This window comes from Tetrahymena thermophila, assembly GCF_000189635.1.
Source record: "Tetrahymena thermophila SB210 genomic scaffold scf_8254495, whole genome shotgun sequence".
NCBI classification, from domain to species: domain Eukaryota; phylum Ciliophora; class Oligohymenophorea; order Hymenostomatida; family Tetrahymenidae; genus Tetrahymena; species Tetrahymena thermophila.
Window position 1 is genome coordinate 345,547 of NW_002476270.1, and position 18,821 is coordinate 364,367.

The 18,821-nt window shown below is 24.4% G+C and overlaps 6 protein-coding genes across 6 annotated transcripts; 2 read left to right on the forward strand and 4 right to left on the reverse strand. All coding sequences in view use genetic code 6, as the record gives it.

Moving 5' to 3' along the window:
* Positions 1-382: 382 nt before the first annotated feature.
* TTHERM_00566760 (hypothetical protein) lies at positions 383-2,221 on the reverse strand (the record flags this gene model as incomplete). The annotated part of the gene is made up of 1 exon (XM_001022077.3): positions 383-2,221. The coding sequence occupies one exon, from the start codon at positions 2,219-2,221 to the stop codon at positions 383-385; it is 1,839 nt and encodes a 612-aa protein (XP_001022077.3).
* A 1,734-nt stretch (positions 2,222-3,955) lies between these two features.
* Positions 3,956-4,777, reverse strand: TTHERM_00566770 (hypothetical protein; the record flags this gene model as incomplete). The annotated part of the gene is made up of 1 exon (XM_001022078.2): positions 3,956-4,777. The coding sequence occupies one exon, from the start codon at positions 4,775-4,777 to the stop codon at positions 3,956-3,958; it is 822 nt and encodes a 273-aa protein (XP_001022078.2).
* Positions 4,778-6,069: 1,292 nt separating this feature from the next.
* Positions 6,070-7,463, reverse strand: TTHERM_00566780 (actin; the record flags this gene model as incomplete). The annotated part of the gene is made up of 3 exons (XM_001022079.3): positions 6,070-6,614; positions 6,716-6,890; positions 7,047-7,463. 3 exons carry the CDS (start codon positions 7,461-7,463, stop codon positions 6,070-6,072), a joined length of 1,137 nt encoding a protein of 378 aa, XP_001022079.1.
* An 812-nt stretch (positions 7,464-8,275) lies between these two features.
* On the forward strand, positions 8,276-9,202 carry TTHERM_00566790 (OTU-like cysteine protease; the record flags this gene model as incomplete). The annotated part of the gene is made up of 1 exon (XM_001022080.3): positions 8,276-9,202. One exon carries the CDS (start codon positions 8,276-8,278, stop codon positions 9,200-9,202), a length of 927 nt encoding a protein of 308 aa, XP_001022080.1.
* A 364-nt stretch (positions 9,203-9,566) lies between these two features.
* TTHERM_00566800 (zinc carboxypeptidase family protein) lies at positions 9,567-14,755 on the reverse strand (the record flags this gene model as incomplete). The annotated part of the gene is made up of 6 exons (XM_001022081.2): positions 9,567-10,888; positions 10,938-12,946; positions 13,008-13,770; positions 13,819-13,951; positions 14,107-14,424; positions 14,564-14,755. The coding sequence occupies 6 exons, from the start codon at positions 14,753-14,755 to the stop codon at positions 9,567-9,569; spliced, it is 4,737 nt and encodes a 1,578-aa protein (XP_001022081.2).
* Positions 14,756-15,652: 897 nt separating this feature from the next.
* TTHERM_00566810 (radial spoke 3 protein) lies at positions 15,653-18,655 on the forward strand (the record flags this gene model as incomplete). Its single annotated transcript, XM_001022082.3, has 10 exons — positions 15,653-15,750; positions 15,860-15,998; positions 16,223-16,663; positions 16,911-17,160; positions 17,210-17,398; positions 17,461-17,565; positions 17,623-17,738; positions 17,796-18,096; positions 18,160-18,300; positions 18,360-18,655. The coding sequence occupies 10 exons, from the start codon at positions 15,653-15,655 to the stop codon at positions 18,653-18,655; spliced, it is 2,076 nt and encodes a 691-aa protein (XP_001022082.2).
* Between the last annotated feature and the right edge of the window lie 166 nt (positions 18,656-18,821).

The following is an 18,821-nucleotide window of genomic DNA, read 5'->3' on the forward strand; positions in this document are numbered from 1 at the left end:
TTATTTATTTTTATTTTCAAAAGAATTTTTTGAACTTTTGTTTAATCAATTAATAAGATTTAACTTAAAAGCAAATAAATCTTTTAACTTAATTTAAAATATATTAAATTTAACTAATTATAAAATTATATTTATTGAAGATAATATTAAATGCAGAAAATTTAGTTAAAAATACAAAATTATATTACAAGTTATTCATTTATCATATATAAAAATAATTTTAATATTTATTTTAGTTTAAAGGTAATATTTTAGTGTATAAAATTTATTTAGTTAGTTAGTTAGTTTCCTGTTTATTTATTTATATAAAAGTATTTTTAATAATTTATTGATTATTTATTTTATTTGTAAGTATTATTTCCTCATTCATTTTCTCAATCAATCAAAATAGTTACTTGTCAAATTTGGTTTTAGATGAAGTTGGTTGATTTATAATGTATGAATTTTTTTAATTCCTCTAAATTTACAGTTGTGCCCCACTTTAAGGATTAGGTTTAAAAATAGTGAAGTCATCTTCATTTTTATTTTGGTTAAGCTAAATTGAAAATTAATTTTATTGTTTGTCTTGAGAAACAAGAGGATTAATGAATTAGTTTCTGTTTATGTTAGGATTTTATTATTTTTAAACATTCATATTTTATTATTAATTATAGTAAGGAAGTTAATGATTTTCAACATAGTTAGATTCCTTGATGCGTTTGGTTGCGTTTTCTTTGAAGTAATTAAAATTTGAGAAGTCTGCTGTTATGTTTGCTTAATCACTCTTTCTTTTGTTGAGAAAACTTTCATTAACATAGTTATGATTGCTTTACTAAGAAGAAGCGATACTGTATATTTGATTAGATTATGCAAAACTGTTATTTAAATTATTATGTAGGTGTTGTTAATGTTCCATTTCTTAGTTAATGTTAATCTTTTTTTTATTTGCTTTTAAAGAAGAATTGTTGTTGACAGGTGCTTAGGGTTTTTTAAATACTTATTACTATTAGTAATCTTCATTTCTTCTATAAATGTTATTTTAAATTGGAAGTTCTTACTCTGCTTCCATTTAATCATTATAATTATCTATTAAATGCATATTATTTGTCAACCCATTGATGTGACTTTAAATGCTACCATAGCTATTTAAAGGGTTTTAGAAGTCGCTATTTTCTTAGTATGGAATTTATCTTCTTTAATTAACAGCATATGTCTCTTATTATTGAGAATCATCAAAACGATTTGGTACAGCATTAGCTTAATAAGCATTTTAATTATTGCTTCTTGAAATTTTAGGTTATTAAATGACTGTAGTGCTTTCATTTAGGTATATTTATTGCTGCATTTATACCTGTTATCTTTGAGCATCAAATGGGTTTTGCTTGTTATAATCTTCTTCGTCCTGTTCCATAATTGATTTGAATTGGGAAATAAAAGTAAAAGATTCATTTTTTGTTCTAAGAGAGACAGAAATGCAATCATCAACTATATCATTGCCAATAAAAAGTTAAATGGGATCCTTAAGTTTAATACCCATCATGACTTAAGGGACTAGGAAATTAGGAGGAATAGTCAGACGATTCTTTCCACTCATATTACTAATTAGAGAGTGATAATCATATTTTTCAAGAGCTGTTTTTTTGATGCTTATATTATTTTCATCTTCATTATTATAAGCGCTGACGTAATCGTTATAGAACTTAAAGTAAACACATTCATTTTTCTTTAAATCTTTCATTTATTTCATATAGACTTACTTAATTTCAAGATATTGAGTTTTATCATCTATAAAATTACGAAAAATGCTAAAATAAAGTTAGGGATTCATTCTTTACTATAAGAAAATTTCTTTCTTAACTTCCATCTAACCTTCATCAACTATAATATTAAGTTGGAGTAAAGCTTTATTTTGAGCTTCATCTATGTTGTAAATATGCCATATCATTCTCTTGATTTGCTTTTTTATACTTTTAAGTACTCTTACGTAGTTTGTAACATCAAGTTCAAAGCATAAGAATTCATGACTTTCGTGTGCCATATGAGAGAAGAAATGTGGTTTAACATGGCATAAATTGACCAAGTTTGAGCAATCTAAATTATCTAAATATTCCTAATTTTATAGCACTGCCCATCCTTCATTACGATGCCAAATAAATAAGACATTAGACTTTCCACTCATAAAAGCTTTAAGTAGATCGCATAATAAGCTAATCTTCTTTTTATCTTCTAGATCGAATTTCATTTAGCTGCTATCTTTTTCCTTTTTATTTACTAATAATTTCTCTAAATTTTTTATTAGTTTGTATTTGTAATTTGTATTGATAAAATTCTTAAAGTTTTGTATTATAAAGTTAATAATTTGATTATAATTCCTTAAATTGTTTTTTGCTATCAGAGTTTTTATAATTCAATTTTGAAATATCATAAAATATAAAGATTTCTGGTGATCTCATTATTTTATATATAATAAAATGAGCGCCAACTAAATCCTTTTTTATTAGATTATTCAGTACTGATAAATTCCTTAACATTTTGTGCCATTTTGTCATTCATTCTAAAATAAAAGTGATTAATTAATTGACATAGAAAAATACAAGCCAATTATTAATAAAAACTAAATAAATTCTGCTAATTTCTTTTATCATTTTAAAATATTTAATTATTAATTTATTTTTTATAAAACAGCATTATAAATTTCACTAAAAAAAATAAATGTAATTAATTTCAATAAACTCCTTTTATCAATTTATTTTTAATCCATTTAAGAAAATTAAATAATTTTAGTTATATTGATTTAATTATTTTTTGTCTAAATCTTTTAGACAACATAAAAACTAGTAATATTAATTATTAATTAGTTATTTAAATTTTTCTCTAAAAAGATAGCAAGCACAAACATATAAATTATAAAATAAATAAATAAAAATATTTCAACGAAGTTAAGATTAATCGACACTTTTTTAGTAATGATTTAAATTTAATATTAATTTGATTAATATATTTATGGAAAGAAACAGTTTATATTTCTAAGCATGTTTAAATTGAAATAACGAAGTTTTAGTTTTTCATTCGCTTAATAAAAGAAAAAAATTTTTAATGAATGCCATATAAATTAATTGAAATTTTAGTGTTTTATTTTAGTTAAATTCATCCAAAGAATAAAAATGGTTTAAAATGTAAAATAACTTTCAAATTTTATTAAATTTACGTAATATAATATTTTTTAAGTTACTGCTATGAAGCACTCCTGATATATTTACTTTTTACTTCAGCAATAAATTATTTTTTTACATTAAGATGGTAGTAAAACAAAATATTTTTATTTTGTAAGCTACTGTTTGTTTTGAAATTTTGAAATGAGCAAAATATTATTATTTAAAAATGCTCTTTTATTTATCATTTTTCTATTTTTAATAAAAAAATCTTTTTATATAAATTATATTTCGCTTACAAATATTCAAATTCATTTATATGAATAAGATTTTAAGATATTTATAATAGAATTAACTTACTTTTTTTGTAAACTTTAACTAGATTTATAACATAAAATTAAAAATTCTTTTTAATTTCTTTATTCACATATTTTTGAGATTTGAAATAAGTGAAATTTTATTTAAAAATTGTCGTTTTTGATGTTTTCTTCAATTTTTATTCAATAAATATTCTTTTAAATATTATGTTTTGTTAACAAATATTCTAATGGGTATGAATAAATAAAAAAACTTATAAAAAAAAAATATTACAAAAATCCCCAAATCAAAATATTATTTAATATAATAACAACAACAATTAACAATAATTAAACAAAGAAAACTCAAGAAAATAATCCAGAATCAACTAATATATATTATAAATAAGTAAAATGTACTCTTTAAGAATAATATTTATATCCTCATTACATAATTCATCTATAAACATCAATTTTATTTTAAACGCAATGAAGAAAGTTTTTATTTTAATTGAAATATTTTTTTGCTCATTCATCAGAGGGCTTTACCTTCTTGGCTAATTCAGGTTCTTCAGTGTTTTCTGAAGGATTTACTTCTTCTTCTACTCTTGATGCTTCAGTAGTGGTGGTTTCACCATGAACTTCAGTAGCAGTTCTCTTTCTATTTAAAGTTTCTTCGCTTTCTTCAGTTTAAGTAGTTGTTGTTTCTTCAACAGTAACTTCAGTATTAGTAGTAGTAGTTTATTCAACAACAGTTTCTGTGGTAGTAGTTTATTCTACAACAGTTTCTTCTACGGCTTTGGTTTCTACAGTCTCTTCTACAGTTTTTGTTTCAACAGTTTCTTCTACGGTTTTGGTTTCAGCTACAGTAGTAGTTTCAGTAACATCAACTTTAGTAGGAGTATTAGCGGGAAGTTCGTCTGTAGAAGGTTAAGTGTCAACACTCTTTTCTCCCAAAGAGCTGGTAGATCCTTCTTTGCAGACAGAAACCTTTTCTTCCTTGACGTGTTCAGTAACAGTTGTTTCAGTGTTAGTGAGTTCAACGTTTTCAACTTGGGTGCTCATAGCTTTTTTTTTTAGGGTTTAATAATTAAATTTTTAATTTGTTTTTTTTTTTTTGATTATTATTAATTATAATTAAATAGAAAGATAATCAAGTTTTTAAAGCTAAAAATCCTTCTAAAAAATTGTTATTTTTAACAAATAAATAATCTTGATAGACATCATTGTATTAATAACTTAAAAATCAAAAATTTGATTTTAGCGGCGCATGTTTTTTACACTCTGTTTTTTTAAAGTTAATTTCTGAGTTATTTCTGACAACTTTGAATTTTTTTATTTAAATGTCATTTTTTCATTTTGGCGCGCATATTTAATTTATAAGAGAGGACCATGTCTTTGTCTCTAAATACCATATTTGCTTAATATAAAAAAAATTTTATTGAAGAAAATAAAGTTTAATATTTATTTTTTTCAGCTTATTTGAGCAAATTATTTTGATTTTTCTCTAATATATGTATGCATCCATATATTTAAAGCTAATAGTTATTCATCGAAAAAAAGGAGTATTAAAATAAAAAATCAAAATATGAGAAAGCTTTACTAAGCGCACTAAAGAAGAATTATAACATAGTTTGATAAAAATAAAATAAATCATATGTAAAAGAGTATTTTAATCAGTAAAAGATAAATTAGATTCATAAATGTGTAAATAGAAAGTAAATTCATTATGGAGTGTTAAATTGTTAGCTTTTTTTTTGGTATTGATTAAAATCAAAACATTCACTCTCCTCCAATAGTTTTCAAATTTAAAATGCATTTTTTGAATTTAAAAAATTCAATTTAACTTTTTGGATTTAAAATATATTAGAATTTTTGCTAATTTTTAATCCCAAAATAAAAAAACTTTTTAAAAAATTTTCATCCCTTTTTCTCTTGATTTTATTTATTAGAAGGTTCTTCAATTAATTAATGAGTCAAAAATCTATAGATCTAAGAAAATTTAAAATACTTATAGAACCTTTTCATTAAGTACTAGTGGAGATCTAAGATAATTGTTTTTATTATAAAGAGTTTGAATTTTGAATTTCTATGGAATTAAGAAAAAGAAACCTTAATATTCATTATAACCAATTACACATTATTTACAATTTAAGTCATTTTATACAAATATTCAAAAAATAGCTGTTCCTTCTAATTATTTATTGATAATAAACATAATATATAATGAAAATATTCTTAATTTGTTAACTCCTATATAAAATTCTAAATATTTTATATTTTTTTATCAAAAATATTATTTGATATTTTATTGTGAAAAATTTTATTTCATATTTTTGAAATTTAATTTTAGAGAATGATATTTGTTATAATTAAATCAATTACATTATTTATTGTTGCTTTTTGTAAATGGTTATTTATTATATTTTGAAAATATCTTATTGTATTATTTATTGAATAAACTGAAATGATAATTTTCAATTTTAGTTTTAATGATTTAATATATCGTCTTGATTCATCTTAAAATACAAAATATATGATGGATGAATTATGCATGTATATTTAAAATTATATATATTTTTACTATTGTTTTTTTTATCAATTTTAGTTAATTTATTTTTTTTACATTTTTTATGCTTATATCAGAAGCATTTCTTATGAACGTAAGCAGCACCATATTCTGTATACTCTTAACGAGTAATAAACATAGGTTAGAAAGATGATAAAGAGGATAAAATACTTCCACCCATCCAGACTGAATATTTTCTTTCGGGAGGTGCAATTACATTGATTCTCATTGTAGATGGGGCTAAAGCTACAACTTCTTTATTAAGACGATCATCAATTCCCTTAAACATTGTTGTACCTCCAGCCATAACTATATTACCATATAAATCTTTACGTATATCAGTATCACATTTCATAATTGAATTGAATGTGCTTTCGTGAATTCCCTAGCTATCTTTACCCAATTTACTAGGTTAAAAGAGTGCTTCAGGACATCTAAATACTTAGTTACCAAGAGAAATTTCATTTCCATCAGGCATTCTATGCTTTGGTTCTTTATCGCCTTTATCGCTAAAGCTCTTCATTTCAGCTTCGAAATCTCCAACAACATAACAGCATTTTTCTTTAGTATCTCTAGCGTTTTCTCTCTTTGTTTCAGCATTATTAGAAAAATATTTATCTTTTTATTATTTAAATTAACGTTTTAAAATTTGAAATAAATTAATAAATAAATATCATTTTTTGCAGGATAAAACCCTAAAATATATTCATTTTAATTACTTGATTCTTCAAATAACTTTATAAGATAGTCATCTAAATCTCTTCCAGCAAGGTGATTTTGATATATTGCATGACTAAGAGCAAATCCTTCATATATAGGAACAGTGCTTGTAACAGCATAACCGCTGTCAACAACAATACCAGTAGTACGTCCAGATGCAAAAAGTGCTAAAACCTATATTTTAATGAAGATTAATTTGATAGGTAAACTAACTATTTTTATATCATATTTAATGCAACTAAGATTATTTAAATTAATCTTTAAGTTTATTTTTTTTAGAATAAATAGTTGGAGATAGCAATATTTTCTTGAATAAAAATGAAGATTTACTTATTATATAGCAAGATAAAATGAATGGCAATTAAATGTCTCGAACATAACTTCGATTAACTTTTCTCTTTTCTTTTTTGGATTTAATGGAGGTTCTGTCATTAAAATAGGGCTTCCTGAAAAGTTAGCATTAATTTTAGTTGAAGCATGTGACCATATTTTTTCCATATCTTTCATTTCTTATATAACACCATAATCAATAGGATAGGAAAGGTTTAATACTTCATGTTTTGAATTTACTTCTTCACCTATATAGCAATCTTTTTAATCCATACCAACCATCAAACCTTACTATTTTGGAATACCAATAACTGTAGGTATTGATACTCTAGGAGCGTCGTCGCCAGAAATACCAACTTTACAAAATCCACTGCCATTATCAATAACTATTGCAGGGTTTAAAGAGTCGTCAGCCATTCTACTATTAAATAATTCTTTTTTGCTTAAATTTTAAAGCTATGTTAATCTTGCTTTATAGATTTTTGTAAATTTTAAATATCAAAAATTTTAAATTGCGATTTATTATACAAAAATTGTAAGTATCTTTATTATTATAAATATTGCTTCTAAATTTTTAAATTAAAACTTATTTCCATCAACATACATTAATATAAATCAAATATGAAACTATCTTTAAACATCATAAAAAATAGATTTGACATAAGAATTAAATAAATATATTTTTTTTAACTTAGTCTTAAGGTAATCTATTTTATTTTTGTAATATTATCATGAACAAGTATTAAAATATATTTAAAAAATTAATAATTACCTTCTTTGGTATTGATATAAGAATTTAAAAATAATTTAGAAGTTATTTATTTTTCAATTAATTTGTAATAAAAAAATTTATATCATCATTATTAATAGTAGAATGACCATTAATTATTTTAAAATAGTTAATAAAATTATTTTTAAAATATTTAATTTAATATTTTTATTGTAATATTTTAAATTCAAATGATAGAAATATTAATATCTAGCTCACTTTCAAACTTTTTATAATAACAAAAAATAAAAATAAAAATATTTAAGTAATTTTTTAATATACATACAAAATAAAATATTTGGGTGTCTTTTAATTCATAAAATTATCAGATCTGAAATGAAAGAAAAGCATCCTAGCAATTAATAAGGAATTGTTTATTCTACTAAAAAAAAATTAATTGTAATTAATTACAATTTATATATTTAAAAATTTTCTAGATTTAAATAATAAATAACTGGTTATGAGTGCTATTTAATTAAGAATTAGAGGCCCAAAAGGTTAAAAAGTTGTTAGTACTTTGAGAAATGATAGTACTTTTATAAATTTAAAAGAGTAGATTGCTTTACTTAATGAAACAAACTAAGAGTCCCTTGTATTAAAAATGGGATTTCCTCCATAAATTGTTACAGGCTAAGATAGTTAAACATTGGAATAGTTAGGTATATCTTCAGGATCTACAATTATTGCAGAGATAGATTTGAAAAAAGTATAAGTGCCTATAAATAAAGAATTACCTAACTAATAGGTACCAAATTAAGAAGGATTAGTTATGATAAGAAAAGTTATACCAGCAGATAATAACTGCTTGTTTAGCTCAGTAATTTATGCTCTTGAAAGGAATAAGCCATAACAATCTACTAAACCAATAGATTTAAGAAAATATATAGCTAATGTAATATTAAAATCTGATAGCGAATATAATGAGGTCGTTCTGGAAAAAAGCAAATCTGAGTACGCTACCTGGATCCAGTAAGAAACTTCTTGGGGAGGAGCTATAGAAGTTAAAATCTTAAGTGAAAAATATAATGTTGAAATGGTGGTTATCAATATTTAAACTGGAAAAGCTGAGCATTTTGGTCAAGATTTAAAAACAAATGATAGAATATTTTTATTATACGACGGAATACATTACGATATATTATGTAGAAATATATCAGAAGATATGCCTGAGGAATACAATGTTTGTGTTTTTGAAAAAAATGACATGTATGCTTATGAAGGTTGTTTAGTATTAGCTAAATAGTTTAAAGAAAAAAAGCAATTTACTGATGTTTCTACATTCACTCTTCAATGTGGAATATGCTTATAAGGATTCAAAGGATAAGCAGAAGCTTTAAAACACGGCTAAAGTACTGGTCATATGAACTTTTAAGAAGTTAAAAAGTGATAAATAAAAATTAATAAATAAATACAAAAAGATTAATAAAAATTAAAAAAAATATTTTAAGAACTGTAATATCTTTCATATGTAAATACATAAATTTATTAAAATAGGCTAATAAAATATCTTATAAAAGGATATGCAAATATATTAATTAGAAAAGATCTAAAGGATTGTGAAGAATTTAAGTAAATATTGAAAATAGTATTTAAAATTTTAATATGTTATGTAAATACATAAATTTATTTATTTATTTGCTGATAAATCTTTTATATAAAATTTCATTTTTTTATTTATTATTTTGGGAAAATATTCATAATTTATTTTTATTATTTCAAAAATTTTATCATTTAGCTAGCAAAAATGCATATCAACTTTCTTTGTTCGCTTTTCTGTAAAATGAGACAACAGTTTTTTTACTTTCATCTTTTATGATTGAATTGCTTTGATATTATAAATTTGCATTCAATTTCTATAAAGAAGCATTTCTACAAACTGAAGAAATTTAATATGGATCTTTGTTTAGTCGGCTTTAATAAACCACTAGAGTCTTTGTTTACTTTTATTCCTTTATTTATGGAATTTTATAGTTATCTACTGGTAGTATTAGAGAACCGAATTATGAGTTTTTTATTTTGAAGGAAACTTTACTTTCTTCTTTTACAAAATCGTTATTATAATGGCTATTATCTCTATAAATTTAAGTGTTTTCTAAAAGATAATCTGAACTATAGAGTAAATCGCTTTCTTTTCTGTTCAAAGGATTATTTTTTGAGTACTATATGATACTGGATGACTTAGAATGAGCATTATAAGCTGTACTATTAGCACTGTCTTTGAAGCTATTTTGTTATGATCTTAAGAATTTATGTGAGCTTTAGATCAATGTCTAGGAACGTGAATTATTTTGCTCAATTTCCTATTTTTATTATATTGTCTTTGAAGGACAAAAGAAGGTAGCACCTGCCATGCACAAGGAAGGGTCTATTTGTATTTTCTTATCTTTTTAATACCCTTAACTGCTGTAAGTTGTAAGCATCATTAAATCAGTTTTCTTTTTCTTAATTTTTTTGAGAGTTTGCAACTAATCTCTTTCTTCCTATAGGACTTTAGTTATGTTTTTTGAGTTGTAAAACTAGTTAACTTAATGAGAAGAAGGTAAAAACGGATTTTTCAACTTCAATAGTTCAACTTTTGGAAGTAAGAGCCTTGAGTTATAGCTTTAAGTTTTTCCATTTTATTAGTTCTGAATATCATTACTGTGCTTTGGACTTTACCTCTTAAGTGAGTAATCACTTTTTTTAGCCCAATTACTATTTGATCTGTTTGGTGAGTCTTCATAATCTTAATTTGCGTTGTTTTTAGAAGAACCTCTTGATGAGTTACTGTCTTGTCTTGATCTATTCTTTTTTAAGTTTGATAACCAAATATTTGAATTTTCTCCATTTAATTCATTTATTTTTTGCTATTTAATTTCTTTTTTCTTTAGTTTTCCATTTTCATCTACTTCATGGCTTCCATCTAAAATACCTTGTAAATCATCAATTTTTTAACCTTTAAGCTTTCCCTTAAATTTTTCTCCAAATTTAGAATTAATATCTTTTATTATGTTCTACCTTTCTGTATCTTCATCATCTTTATCGTTTAAATAATCCAAATGCTAAAAAGAATCAATTAAGTCATCTTCAGGATCTTTATATAAAAAAAATTAATAAGCAATCTAATAATAGTAAAATATTACTTGAGTCTGTGTCATATTCTAATATAGGTTCCATATTTTGATTCATCATTTGTATCAATTTAAACTCAACTCCTTTTTCTCCTAACTAAGATTCTATTTCTTAGAATGAAAAGTAATCTTCCCAGTCATATGACCTCATATCAGGAAAAAGATTTTTAATATTTAGAGATTGCCCAATAATAAACTTAACAAAATAAGTCAGCTTTGATTTTGACTTGAATTTATAGTTTTTCGATTGCTTGAAACTTTAGCCTGAGTTACTGAGGGAAAGCTTGGCATTTCCTATATTTGAAATCTTTTAAAGATATCCATTTTATGGACTACCTGATCCTGGACTCATAGAATTAGATTTATAATTTATAGAAGATTGGTTACTTAGGGGACTTTGAATTTCAAATGCTTATAAATTCAAAGGAGGAGGATTAGTCAAATTTTATAATTTAGCACTAAACTATTTTTGTTTGCTACCTATGATTTCCTTTTCCATAAAAATACTTCCAGATTTTTTATTTTCTACTTTTACATTTTGATTTGTTGTGTTCATTTTAGAGTCTTACGTCTAAATTGCAAAACTAGATTGCTTTTAAAGCTTTGTTGCACCAGACGATTTCTAGATAGGAGAATTTACGAATAATTTGTCTTCCTCAAATGAATTTTCAAAAGATTTTTTATTTTAAATTTCTTCTAAGTTAAGTTTAAACCCATACTTGCTTTACTCTTAAGTTCCAGAGTTATCTAAATTCATTTGGGATGAAGAATTAATAGAGTCGCCTTCTTCGCTTTCATCTTAATTCGAATTAGCTAATAAAATCTTTTTTTGAATTTTTTTAAAAAAATTTGATTTGCCACCAAATTTCTTTTTAGGGGTTTTCTTTATTTCATTATTATTTTAGTCAAGATCATTCTGAGGTAATTCATTCTCCTTCACAGTTATTGAATTCTATTTTTAGAGTTTGTTGGGTCCAATAGAATTTAGCCTTTTAAGAGGAGATTATTTATTTGTTGTAGGGGATTTGCCTTCATTTTTTTTTGTAAAAGACTTTCTCGATTTTGGTGAGTTTTAGTAAATTTCTCCAACTTTTTAAGAAAAAGAATTTGTTCCTTCAGCTTAACGAATTTATTCTTAAGAGCCACCTTAAGAAATTTAGTCTTTTATTTCATTTTCTTTTTTAACTTTCGAGATATCCAAATCCTTTTATCCACTTTATTCTATTTCAACTTACATCATAGAAGTCATAAGGGTGAATTTCAAAAGATTATGACAGAAGTCGACAGCTATCTATTCATAGTCTTCTATTTAAAACTTTGTTATTGGTACTTTTTTTAAAACGGGATTATTAGGATTATTGTAGTTATTAAGATTTCTATTTTGTAATGAAGGAGAAGTAGCATTGTTAATCTATCCTTATGAAATTTAACGGATTAGGCTTCTACTTGTTTAAGAATTTTTTTAGATTTATTCCTCATTTATTTGAGATTGATGAGATCTGCTTGTGTTAGGTTCTGACACAGAAACTTAACTAGGTGGCTTTATTTAATCTACCAATTCTGCATATTCATCATAATCAATTTTACCATTCTCTAATAATACTTTCAGCCTATCTCTCTCTTCTTTCCTAAATTGCTGTGACATAAAGAATTCATTTAACCTATATCCATTCATGCTGAATTCTAAGTTGAAAGAGTATTTAGCTTTAAATTCTTTCCAAAGAATCACTCTAGCTGTGCATTAATTCTTTTGTTTTAGATTAAATTTGCAGTTCTTTTCTCTAAAGTGACACATCGTTTCTTGCATTAGTTTAGTTATTAATCTATTTGAGATCCAATTATAATTAGAACTTAAACCGTGAGCTTACTCACAGCCAACCAGAAAAGAATTTGCTTTTGTTGCAGTAGCATGCAAATCTATAAACATGAATATGTCTTTCTTCTTATCTCTCATTTTGGAAATATACTATTTTAAAAAGTATACTTCTGGATGAGCATTCTGTGTTGGATTTTCCCAAGACCTGCATTGAAGAAAAAAAAGAAAAATGAGTAATTTTTAAATTGAAAAAAATACTAATTAACCTATTTAAGTCTGCTCCAGATAGGTTTGTTCTTGAATTTCCAATAACCACTCCATCAGGATTTACCATAGGACATATTTTGAAAATAAACATACTTTTGAGCTGGCTAGCAACAGGATTATCTGAAATAAGAAAATTAATAAATCCTTAGCAAACTAAAGAAGATGGTGTCTCAAATGGGTGCTGTCTACCTAAAATGAGCACAACTTTCCTTTTATCATAAGGGATAGACGGTTTGAACTTTTTAGGACAAGTAATTTCTATCATGAATAAGGATAGACCAAGCCTTGACCCGCCAATAATTTCTTTTTTATAGTAGGTATTTTCTGTTGTAATAAAAGTGGTTCTTGATTTTGCAGAAAAATCCTCAACAACATTCTCTTTTTCCTTTAGAGATTATTCAGTTTTCTCTATAAACTCAATCAAGTCTGTAAATGTATATGGTTTGTAATAGCTAAACAGAACTCTCTCACCTGAAGTTTAGAAAGTAAAATCAAATTCTAATTTATTAAAAAACAAACTCAAAGGTCCTTCGAAAGGTTCATCTTCTTTCTTTTTCCTCCTAAATTCAGATTAGGTATAGATAATATCTTAAGAGTATTGTTACCAAGTTAGACCTTTCTCTGGATCAAGGTATCCTACATAAAATTTCATGCCTTTAGAAAATTATGAATGAGTCTTCTTTTGGTTAGCTATTGAAAAAGTAACTTTATGAGGCTCACTTCCCCAAAATTTAACACCAAAATAAAACCATTAAGCGAATCCTAATAAAAAATGATGTTTTAAAAATGAAAAATTTATAGCAAACATACCAAAACTATTTGAATCAGACTTCAATAGTATCTTACATTTCTATGCTTATTAATCTATAAACATTGTCTTGAGGTTAGCACTTTCAAAATCACCATAAAACTCAAATTTTTTATGGAATTTGTCTCCTGTAAACTATTGGTAAAAAATATATGTAAATTTATGCTAATATTTTTGTAAATATTAATCCAGTACAAATTAATTTTTAAAAGTAGAATATTTTTCATCAAACTAAACACAAAGTATTTTTTTTAAACATAAAAAAAATAACCCATTAAATAAAATTGTACTTTATAATCAGCTATAGTCTTAGGAACCTGCATGCTCCTTATTGCTAAATAATCTGCGAATCCCATTCCAGGCTAACGGCATATTATATAGAGAGCAAACTCTCTTTAAGCTTAAATTGTGTTGATCTCAGTAAAATTGAAGGTTACAATATCATCATTTTCTTTCTTTTCCATTATAATGTAATTAAAATCATAGTAGTAAATATGATATGGTTTCATAATTTTATTAGGTCCATAAACGATCCACTTCAAGATCTTACCACAAAACTTGCACCTAAAATTATCATCTGGCTAACATTCATGATCACACTACAATCCCTAAATAAATTATTTTTTTAAAATATATTAGAAATTATATATGAAGCACTATTGATAAAGTGTATATTTTATTCTCTATTTTCTTTTATGAATTTATAAATGTTCAGAACCATAAATATATTGATGTTTAATTGATTACTTAACTAAAAAATTCGACTAAATCCTTCTTAACTGTTTTTTGCCAAAAACTCTAATCATTAGATGATGCAAAGTTTTTAGGAAGTATTTTGAATTTCCAAGCTAACTATTTATCTGGCGCATATTTTCCTTTTTCAACTATATCTAAAGGAGCTCCAAGTTAATTCCAAAGCTACTATGCGAGGGTAGCCATATTAGTTATGATATAAAATTTGTTAGATTAATATAATTTTTCTTTATTCTATAAACAATCTAATAAATTAAATAAATCAGTTTGCTTAAATTTATTAATATTTTTAAGTAGGACTTTCTTTATATTTTATTTATTATTTAATTAATCAACAGAGTAGTTTAAAATATGATTTAAAGTGTAGCCATTCAATCTATCTATAAATAGCAATATAATTAACTTTAAAAAACTTAAGCTATTCAATAATTCTTTTTAAAGTACAATGTTGAATTAAAATTTAAAAATTATTTTCTGTTTAGAGCTTTTTATAAATTTAGAGCCTTACATTTACCTTTTATCGTCGTTTAAAAAAAATTTTTTTATCTCCAAAAAAAACTACATAAATTTATTGCTGCAAATAGAATTTAACAAATAATTCTAACTAACAACCTCGCATTTAATTTATTTACTGTATGATATAAGGTTTTCTTCAATTTCAAAAGAGACTTTAAAATTAAAAATAATTGCAAAACTCCTTATTAAATTTTAGATTAAAGAAATAATTTTAATTTTTAATAAAATATTCTAGAAAATTAAAATCTATCCAATGATTAAATAAATCATGTTTGAATTAAAAATGATTTTTATAAATTTTCATTCATTGAGTTTTTGAAAAATCATAAATAATTAATTAGCTTTCTAGTATTTAGTTAAACAAGGCATGCGATTTGAAATAAATAATATAACTATTTTTTTCATGGGATATTTATTTGCATTATTGATGTTTATTTAATTGTTTTGAATTGGATAAATAAGTAATACATTCAATAAATAGCAAGCAGATATCAAAAAAATTTAATTGTTAGTTATTAACTTTATATTAATATTTAGAAAAAGATTAATCATTTAAAGTATATATTAATGAAAGCAGTTCCAGCAGAAACATTTGGATTTGCCGCTAAGCCAAAGGTAGTAAATCCTAGATCTAAATATAGAGAACCTGTATAAGAAGATGAAGAGTAAAATGATATTAATGAGTTAGCAATGGTTGTATGCTTTGTATGTTTCATACAACATACTTCCAAATATTTTTAGATTTACTAAATTGTTACAAATATAATAAAATAGCCCTGAAAGAGTTCAAAATCTTATGTTTGAGAAGCGTGTAGTTAGAGGAAATACATACGCAAGAATTATAACATCAAAGGATAATGAAATAAAAAATGCAACAAAATCTGGAAAGTCTTTCAAGAAAACAATATAAATTGTAATAACGCCCTTTTAAATACTATTTTGAATACTTATTTTGCTAATTAGTATTAAATATTTGATGGAATATTTATAATTAATAGCTATTATTACAATGGTTATTTTTAACAAATTTAATAATGAAAAGAGATTAGATAGGAAATAAATTGAAAAATTAGACAATCTTTTGATAAAATTTTTACTTAAATTTTATTAACATTTATTTTATTGTGTTAACTACAGCAAAAAGAGTAGATAGATTATTAAAGAGACCAATACGAACCTGGTACTCCTAAACCAGTAGCAGGAAGATAAAATATTGAAGTATAAACTGACGAATTCGTTGAATAATTAACTGACAAGCCACCTGAGTATGAAAAAGATACTTAGACTGAAGTTTTTATTGACAGACCTAATCCTCGTCTTTTTATGCCTAAAAAAACTGGTATAGATTAGGAAACATAAATTTGGGATGGTGATCTTTTCGATTTTGATTATGAAGTTGAACCTATACTACAAGTATTGCTCGGAAAAACCTTGGAACAAAGTCGTATGGAGGTTCTAGAAGAAGAAGAACTCCGTGTGATGAAAGAGTAGCAAAAAAGATTTGAATAGTTAAGAAATGCAGAATTAGCTGAAATGCAAAGACTTGAAGCTAAAGAGAAGCGTCTTTATGAAGAATCAGTATTAAAATTTTTTAGTTTAATTTAACGAGAGAAAGCTATAATAAATTTTAATCAAATTTAAATTCTGAATGCAACTTACCTTAAGAATGAATATAAATTAAAAAATAGAATATAAATAGATATTTAAGTTGAATTCAGATATTTAGTTAAAAATGAATCATAGAATTTTTAGATTGTTTTAAATAGCTTTATGAGGATTAAATTTCAAATTTAATTTAATTTAATAATCATTTTATTCATATTAGGAAAGAAGAAAATTACAATACAAAAAATAAAAAGAGTAAAATGTTTTATCTCACAAGAAACTTATATCAAGAAACATAGCAAAGCAATATCTAAGCAAACTTAGAGGAAATGTTGTTAACATGCTTGAAGATCAAGGTGTTTTTAGAAATCCTCTACAAATGTCTTTGTACGATTAATTCCTTCCTTGGTTATACTAAAATGTTTAATAGGAACTCATTTAACAACACAATATAGAAACAGAATTAGAAAGTAAACAAATTTATGAGATGATAAAATTTAATACGTTTATTTAATAAAGATCTATGTGTCGAGCTTATTGAAGAAAATAAGGCATTACATAAGCAAGGATACGATGTTGAAATGGAAAAGAGAGAATAAATTAGATAAGATAAGAGACAAAGATAAAAAGAACTTGAAGAAAAAAGAGAAAGAAAAAGACTTGAAAAGCTAAGAAAAATTGAAATGGAAAGAAGAGCAAAACTCAGAGGTAATAAACTTAAGATTTTTTCTGTAAATTAATATAAATTTTATACTTAAAATTATTTATAGATGAAGTAGCAGCAAGAATTCTAAGTAAAGCAGAAGTTAAAGATAATGTATTACAAAACCATATTTCTGATATCGATAATAATCAATAAGAAAATAGACCATTCGGTAAATTAGATTTGATAAAATATTTTTAAATTTATTAAATTAATTAAATATAAATAGTTGGTCTAGTTGGTGGTCTTGTTGGAGAATTTGTCTTATTCATGGCTTCTTTGGCATAATCTTAGGATGAAGATCTTGCTAGCGGAGCTAGAGAGTTAATTAACAACTAAGAAGCAGTAATTAATATTTTTTTAGTAATTGTAATAATATTTTATTTACTAAAATAACAAAAGATTTTAAATTCTTTTAAAGAATTGCTTACTTCTGTTTTGTCTGAGGGCTCTATTGATTTACCTATTAATAGCTAAATTGATGCTTTACTTGCATAGAAGGGTGAAGACTTAAGCTTAGCTACATTAGCAACTGCTTAGCTTGGTGATGCTCAAGACGATGTAATTGATTTGATTGTTAGCAATGTTTCTTCTTAAATACTGAATGCAATCAGAGAACATTCAAACGAATTTGGCTTCCCATAAGAAACTATTGATTAATTAATCTACTTAATTGTCTAATCTTACTTCTCAGAAGAGTCACGTAAAAAAACTTTTGATTCAAACTATTATTTATATCTCATCTATTATTTAAAAAAAAAATAAGTTTAAGCCAAAATTAAATTCTCACCTGTTAAGCCCGTAAAAGGATTCAGTCAAGCTGGTATTGCATATTTAAGACCAGATTTAGAATCCTTAACAATAAATACAAGATCCCCTAAGTTTGGATAAGAACCAGAAATAGGAGGTAAATTTTAACTATTGCTAATTAAAATTTATATATAATTATCTTTATAAATGCTACAGAGGATGAAGAACCTATCAAAGTGGTACCTGAAAATTTAGTAGAAAGCGAGTTTTCTAATAAAGTTAGTTTATTAAATCCCAAAGATGAAGATTTAGAAGTATTGGTATAACACGCCGTCGCTGAATAAGTAGTCAGAGAAGATATCTTAAGAGTAATTGCAGGTTCAATTAAAGGAGTTGATGGCCACGAATACCCCATATTATACGAAGCTTTATCAAAAACTCAAGAATATCAAAGAAAGGTTTTAGACTCTATTCATAACGATTTCCCTGTTTTAGATATGAAATCATATTGATAGCATAAATTAGCTAACTAAATAGCAATATAAAAAGTTAAACTATTATTTTACATGAAAATTTATTACATATTTCTTTGCAAAATGTTTTATAAATTAGAAATTTATAAAAAATGCAAAATATTTCTTACAATTCAAATATTTCATTTAATCTTTTAAATTTTCT